This window comes from Drosophila mojavensis, unplaced genomic scaffold, assembly GCF_018153725.1.
Source record: "Drosophila mojavensis isolate 15081-1352.22 unplaced genomic scaffold, ASM1815372v1 contig_277, whole genome shotgun sequence".
Lineage (NCBI taxonomy): Eukaryota > Metazoa > Arthropoda > Insecta > Diptera > Drosophilidae > Drosophila > Drosophila mojavensis.
Window position 1 is genome coordinate 1,197,616 of NW_025318822.1, and position 8,282 is coordinate 1,205,897.

Below are 8,282 nucleotides of genomic sequence, written 5' to 3' on the forward strand. Positions count from 1 at the left end.
TTTATCTCCGCTTCATCCCAGCCATCCTCTCAACGCATGCCAATTAATTCACTCTCATACTCTTTTCTAGCGTTTTTCTATTCATCTCTTGCACAATTCTTTGTACATTTTTCTCCGTCATTGTTTTTAAGTTTAACAATAATGCATGTTTTAACAATAAATGCATGTTTAGTAAAAAAAAAAAATGACTTGGCATCTGTTGAGCTAACAGGAATATTTCAGAATTTATTCTATCACAAGAAAACGACTTAATTCATTGGTATATTCATTTATTCCATTCCATTTAGATCCTATTGATGAATTCGCAGAAACTGAGAGCAAGAGACAATGTATATGTATAATCAATATTGATAGTTTGTAGATCTCTCGACTCAAGTGCATTTGCACCAATCAAACGATAGTTAGTTTCTCCTTTCTAGCACTACGGGCGCCGACTCAACAAGCCGAACGCCATGCGAATGAATACGAATATTGAGAGAGACTATGGTACGAATAAACCCGATCTCTTCAGATATATAAATCTATCAAATTGCGAATCTCTTGAGTCAATTTCTTGCAATGCTAGACGTAGCGCTGGTTGCTGAACTCCTGAGTTGCAGTAGTAGTAGTAGTAGTAGTAGTAGTAGTAGTAGTAGTAGTAGTAGTAGTAGTAGTAGTAGTAGTAGTAGTAGTAGTAGTAGTAGTAGTAGTAGTAGTAGTAGTAGTAGTAGTAGTAGTAGTATTACGCTTAATTTAAAATTAAAACTAACTTAAGATTAAAGACTCACAGTAGTCAGTAGCCCCAGTAGGGGCCTTCCTTCGGTTTATAAATGGAATATAACCCCACGTAGGAGTAATCAAGGGTCCTATGTAAGTGTTCTATCAATCTAGTAACCATGTTCACTTGTTAATCCAAATCAACTATAATCTTACCATATTCTTTTACCACTTTATCAATGACAGTTCAGGAATTCAGCTGCTATCTTAGCATATATATTTCATTTGAAAGCACTTCCAAGCCTTGTCTGCCAGAGTATTTAGTTATAAATGAGCTGAACCTGGACCTGGTTCACTCGAGCGTAACTCTATTTGCCTCACAAATGTTTCACATTCAACTCAAATAACATTTACACGCCAGACACGGCACGACACGGCGTCCAGCTCTGTTGGCTTAGACTAGAAAACTAGGAGACTGGGAGTCGCTGCAAGGAAAATAGATTTATGGGGGGTGGGCAGCAAAGGCATCTGTGGTGTTTTTACGCCTTTTTAGGTGCTCAGCCGACAGTTGGCATATTTATTACCGGGTCTGCTTTATTGGCCATTTTGCGACATGAACACGTCCTGGACCAGCTAACATATTTGTTAACTTCTCAAGCAGCGCCATGAACATGAAATGAAAGTGGCTCAATACCTGGCGCTGCTGCTGCCGTCCTTTCTGCTGCTGCTACTGCTGCGGCGTCTGCCTAACAACTGTTGCCAGCTGCTGATGTTGTTGCTGTGCGTTGTTATTGCGCAATACAAATGCTGATGTATAAATAAATGTAATTATATTTGCGTTTGCGGTGCCTGGTCCTGCTGTCTTGGGCTTGAGCATGAGCCAGCGCCAGTGCCAGCTCTGCCTCTGCCATTGCCTCTGCCTCTGCTTCTGTCACTGCCTCTGTCACTGCCTCTGCCACTGTCTCTGCCTCTGCCAGGGATTGTGCCGCCTGTGCATAATTTTCGACTTCACACAAAGCGTCGACTCATTGAAAGCCCTTTGCATACATTAGGCATTCAAGTTGAGCTTTAATTAGTTTAACTTAATGTGGTTGTCATTGTGCTTGTTGATGTTGCTGTTGTTGTGGGTGGTTGTTGTTGCTGATTTTGTTGTTGTTGGTGTTTTTCATAGCTGACAGCGACAGCACCGCGTCAACTCTCACATAAATCTGATTAGATGGCCTTGAGACAACGTTAAGTGCCTGGGGGCGTGGCTGCCTGTCATATCATAGCTTTAATGCATGCCATAATTGCTTCGCTTTTTATTGCTCTCGCTTCAGTGCAATAATCGTATTACGCATACGCAACGTTGCCACAAATTTTACCATTGTCTGTGCCATTCCAGTTGCACTCGCAGTTGCAGTTGCATTTACAGTTAATTGACTGCACTTTGCATATTATCACATATCACATACATTCTAGTGCCTATGGCTGACGGCTGCTGGCTGTTGGCAGCCCCATCAATTTGCTGCCGTTGTTTTATTTTATGAGCTCAACCATGTATTTAATGTGATTTATTTGATGAAATTACACCGTTTGAATTTCAATTGCCGCACTCAATAACAATGGGCGTACCGTAATGTAATTGAATTGCAGATATGTGAGTTCAAAGTGAACAAGGCCTACGCTATTGTGAGCTCGTCGATGAGCTTTTGGATACCGGGAATTGTCATGCTGTCCATGTACTATCGCATTTACCAGGAGGCCGACCGGCAGGAGCGCCTGGTGTACAGGTAAACCAAATTATTTGTTTGCCGCAATTAACGCTAATTACATGCTCCACGCAGATCCAAAGTAGCCGCCCTGCTGCTGGAGAAGCACCTGCAGATTAGCCAAATACCCAAGCCACGGCCCAGCATACAGGTGGAGCAGTCAACCATAACGACAATGAGACGCGAGCGGAAGGCAGCCCGCACACTGGGCATCATAATGAGCGCATTTCTGCTCTGCTGGCTGCCCTTCTTCTTATGGTGCGTACCGGATGTCAGCAGCTTGCGAAGATTTTCCAAATACAGATACATGCATATATACATAAAGAAACAAACAATTTAAATATCGAGCCTCATGCAAAGTCCTCTACAGCTCTTTCTAATCAGCAATTACACCTGCCAATCAAATTCTTAATTTATGTGCTCATTGCTCCGGTTATGCGACTCTTAAACTGTGTTGCTTTTTCTGTTTCGCCTAAACTTATGCAACGTTTTTCTCGCTTACTTCTTAGCCAAGTCAAGAAAAGTTGCAAAGCAAAAGTTGGCAAGAAAAGTTGCTCGCTTCGGCTTTATGAGTTCGCAATTATAAGCTAACTGGCCATTGGCAGGGCAGAGTTACTTAATAACTTGAAAGATAAAAGAAAGGAACAAAGAATACACTATGCATATTAAAGGCCCTCTGAGTGTCTTTCTGTGTAAGTGGAAAGCCGTTGTTTGATCCGGGCTGCTGCTTTCGCCTCTGCGAACAGAATATAAGTTATTTCTATTTAATATAGAATAATACATTTTGAAAGAATAACTTGCACGAATAATTATATAAATAATAATTATATTGAAAGTCGCTGCAGATGGCAACGAAATTTTACTAGGAATTCGTCTAATATGTACATAGATGTGATATGAAAGGTCGAAGGGCGCATATTGTTGCCGTTTTAATTTACGTCTGCCAAGTTTTCTTTTTATATAAACTTTTACTTTACAACTTTATTATTTTGTTTCTCAAAACTTATTTTGCTTTAAGGGCAGTAAGCGGAAAGTCTTAAATTTTTCTTATATAATTTATAATTATATCTACAATATATTTATGCCCTTTTCAGGTACATCACATTCACTCTCTGCGACAGCTGCAAAACACCGCGAATCGTGGTCGGCATATTGTTCTGGATTGGCTATTTCAACTCGGCGCTGAATCCAATAATTTATGCATATTTCAATCGCGATTTCAGGGCCGCTTTCAAAAAGACGCTCAAGGTAAGCTCACTGGGGTGGGGGCAATTGGTCCTATTTATATATTGATTGGGCGGGAGCTCTGTGTTAGTTGGCCATAGTCAAGTAAGACCTCTTATCAATACATATTGCTTTTAAATCAACCTTCGAACGAATACCCAAATGCCGCTCGCCTTTCGTCTTTCGCCCCTCGCCCAAACTTAGTGAAAATCAGCTACGGCAGCAATGGGAAGCACAAGTGCAACGGCAACAGCAACAGCAACAACAATAAACACAGCTGCAACTGCAACCGCAACTATAAAAGCGCCAGCATTCAGCGAGACTTAAGCCAGACTGCGCATACTTCGGTAGCTATATGAGTTTACTTGGAGCTGCATTGGCAACTAGTGCCACTTAGCTGTAGCTTGAGCAACTAAAACTAATACGTAGCATACATATTAGCTGACTGAGTCGACAGCCAACTTTAAACTGTCAACTGCAACTGCAATTGCAACAGCTATTGCTTGCCATGTCCTTGCCACATTTTTTCATTGCTGCGAAATTAGATAATGCCTGATGAAGATTTCTATGCACGACCTGCTTGCCTGAGCTATCTATGTATGCCCCTCTGCTCTCTCAATTGTCTTCTATCTCTCTTAAGCAATTCCATATATATATATACATATATCTGTATCAGTTTCTCGGACGTATCTAATGTACATACTTACATATATTGTAAATTGGTTTTCTATCTCTCTATCTTTAATCTCATCTATTCATCTTTTCCATGCACAGCTGGCTTTTGCCCTTCTAAAACGTTGCCTAACGCTCAACAAATGCTAAGAATGCCAAAATAAAAAAAAAATAAAAATAAAATAAAAAACAAAAACAAAAACATGCAAACAGAAATGTAATATTCAAATTGAAAAGCTTTTGGCTGATATAAGTATATCATACATAATATGTACATATCCAAATGTGAGTGTGTATGTATCATACTCTTTCACATACACACACACACTGCCCACACAGAGCACCTGTTACGAAACGGTCGCCACACAAACAACAACAAACACTTACGAATGCGCATATTTTGATGCTCCGAGTTTGTTTTGGATAAAATGTGGGCTTTGTTTCATTCCTTTTTTTCTGTATTTCACAGACTACTCTTTAACATCGCACACATTCGCACTCACATCCACACGGGGAGTCCTACTTGTTAAATGATTGCGCCATTTTATTTTGTATTTCACTTGGAATTTTCCCTTTTTTTTATTTTCGTATTTTTGCATTTTTTTATTTTTTGTCGTTTGTTTTCCGCAAATAAACTTGCTAAAGACATGTGCCCAGCCGACCACAGCCACAACAGAACACGCCCCACACAGCCTCAGCCCCCAACCTCCAAGTATGTGCCACTTTGTCTCTCTGTCTTTATCTATTTATCTCGCTCGCTGTGTCTGTCCCCAACGTCGTTTAAATATGCCTAACCTTTGACTACGTAGCCAGCATTCTCTCTACGCCTATTTACACTCATTTGGCTCTTGTTTATATATGTGCCCGTTGTCTTTTTCTTTTTTTTTTCTATTTTTTCTCCTGCAGAGCTGTTGCCCCAATGCGCTCATCAATTGTCGCACCAGTTTCCGGGCAGCTGGAGGCGGCCACGGTATAGGCGGCGGCCAGAGGAGAGCCAATGGTGCCCGGAACGGATCCGCTGAGCTGCCCAACTGTATGAACTCGACGGCCTCGTCGGAGATACAGATGAACGTGATGCGTGCTCGACAGTATGCGGCTGGCACGCCCACAACGACCGGCGGGGATCCGCTGCAGCTGCATCCGCTCTACACTAATTGAAGCATTTGAACCCTATTCGCTCTTTCAGCTCTTCTTCAGCTAAGTGTGTGCGTGTGCAGATGCTCAACACAATCCATGCCTAAAGGCAAATAGGTATTCCGTATATGTATTACTAATATATAAAGCTATCTACGCCCAAAAACTATGACCACGCTAAGCTACAGTAAAAATGGGTTCGAAACGAACACGACAATCCCACAGTAAAAATTGAGCCTTCAAAAGAACAAACAAAAAACAAAAACAAAAAAAACAAAAACAAACAAAAGAAAAATTGATGTGCAAATATATATATATTGATATATACATATAAACTAAAAGGAATATGAAATATAAAATATGAACAATAAAGACAACAAATTGAAATATTTACAAATTGAATTTAAAGCGAAATTGTTGGGCAACACCATTGAAAGAAAAGAATTGAAAATTCCTAGAATTGCCATCAACGATTTCAAGAGCAACATTTGATTGGCATTTAGTGCAGTGTTTATATATAGTTTACCTACCTATTTAATATAAATATATATATATATATACATACATACATAGTGTATTGAATGTTTGATATACGTATTGCTATTTGATGTCCCATAAATATTGATACATACGTGTAAAATGAATTATATAAGCGAAGAATGTCTTCTAACAGTACATGATGCTAACTAACTGTTCCCAAGTGAAGCTTAAATATATGGAAATCGAGATAGTGCATGTACTAAATATATAGATATATACATAAGTACTACATACATATATATATGTATACAATACCATATTTGTATGAGTAACATATCCACTGGGTCTATTAGCCAGTGTACTTGTAGTCTCTGACAAAAACAAAGAACAAAAAAACAAATATATATATATAAAGTGTGACTTAAAGTCTCATCAAAACAAAGCTGTTAAACAATATATATACATATATATATATTTGAGCATGTCGCATTTTTGAGCGCATTAGTTAATTGTTGTAGAATAGTAGCGCTCAAATACTAAATTAGTAAACCTTTAGCAGTTAAGTATATAAGTACCAGACGACAGACAACTAACTGTCGATACTCTACTGAAGGCTATTTACATTCCATTTAACAACTCGTTTCTTACGCCATTTGCAAATATTAATTTAATTGCAATTTTTTCTACTGCAAGTTTTTCTATCAATTTACGTATAAACTCGTATACTTCATATCTTAAACTTAAAATTATGTATATACAATATAAATAATTGATTTCTTACAGTTGTACTAATATTCTTTTTTAAATATGTTACATAAGTAATCAACAAATTTATAAATTCTTTTTATTATTTATTTTTTACATTATTTTATTATTAATTTTTTTTTAATGATTATTTTAAATATTAAAATATTTTTGTAGGCATATACAATTTACAAAATAAATTATAATATATTTAAATTTATATCATTTTATTTTTTTTTTTTTCGCCTGCTAAAATATATTGTATTTTTTATTTTATACAGGTTTAGGTTTTTTTAAATATTTTAATATTTTTATTTTGGGTTTTAGTAATCTATTTATATTTTTATTTTATATTTTTCACTTCTATATCGAAAAATATTTGCAATGCCCAGACAATCTTATCTATATATATTTTAGATTACCATCCAAAATTTAAGAAGGTGGTAAACTTCATTTCATTTCTCTTGCGGCTCTCCCTCTCACTTGGCTTTCATTTTCAACTGGCTGTCGCGTTCGCTTAGACCAAGCAAAGCAATTATTTACACAGTTAGGCTTATCAAAAACTCGCTTTGTTTGCCTTAAATATCAAATTGTTGTTGGTGTGTTATATAGATTTAATGCATGTACACTCAAATGTATATACCCACTTATATATCGTATATATATATGTATATATATGTATCTTTGGCAAATCATTGCCATTATCTAAAGCGCCAGATTAACGGCTCAACGCAATAGACAAATGAGTCTCCCATCCACCCCTCCCGCCCTCTTTTCTGTCTGCTGTCCGCGTGCCTGTTTGAATACTTTAGTCAATATTTATTTTATTTAACTTTGACACTTTGATTAAACATAGAGCCACCCATTCGACCTGTTATTTCGTTAAAAACTTAAATTGAACGTCAGCTAAATAAATGTTTACAATAAATTCAACTCTGACTAATTAAATGGTGTCAATTCAATTAAAAGTGCAAGAAAAAAAATTGCTTTAACTATTTATCTATTACACATATTATTTTTAATTGATTTATACTCGTAAACAATAATTTGTAATTTTCAAATTACCAAAATGCAGCCACATTTCATCTAACTTTGTGTAATTGGCCCGTCAACTGCTATTATTAACTAACTATTGACTAAGTATTGACTAACTATTGTATTGTGTCATTATGCATATATCAACCACAGCAGATGTTTATCAGTTATAGAATTTCCACTTATTTCCACTCAGTGCCAAAATCTGGCATTATTTATTATTATTTATGCAGATATACAAGTTTTACGATATGTTTTTATGATTTATGGCAAATGGAAATATGGCAGCAGTTAAAATCTACTCACTTCAGCTTGCAGCTCTTTTACCCAAACACAGAAGTAAACCTATGTATTATAGTATCCCGCTGCGCTCCCCACTTATGACTTCAATTAAGTCTCTTTGTTTGCCTGCAACCAAATACTCTTCTAATAAGCTCATCAACTTTATGTACCCTAACACAGAAGAAAACATATGTAGAGCTCTCACTACTTCTGACTTATATTTATTGCCTTTGTCTGTCAAACATTGTCTCCAAACGCTCAGCA

The 8,282-nt window shown here is 37.0% G+C and overlaps 1 protein-coding gene across 1 annotated transcript in view; it reads left to right on the forward strand.

The window, feature by feature from the left end:
- The window catches only part of LOC6574028 (octopamine receptor beta-1R), a 31,450-nt gene extending 25,669 nt beyond the window's left edge, over nt 1-5,781 (forward strand). Inside the window, exons 5-8 of the mRNA XM_002000050.4 lie at nt 2,332-2,468; nt 2,523-2,705; nt 3,542-3,695; nt 5,250-5,781. Coding sequence (XP_002000086.1) covers nt 2,332-2,468; nt 2,523-2,705; nt 3,542-3,695; nt 5,250-5,501 — 726 coding nt within the window. The 3' untranslated portion in view covers nt 5,502-5,781. The remainder of the gene's footprint in view (nt 1-2,331; nt 2,469-2,522; nt 2,706-3,541; nt 3,696-5,249) is intronic.
- The last annotated feature ends 2,501 nt before the right edge of the window (nt 5,782-8,282 follow it).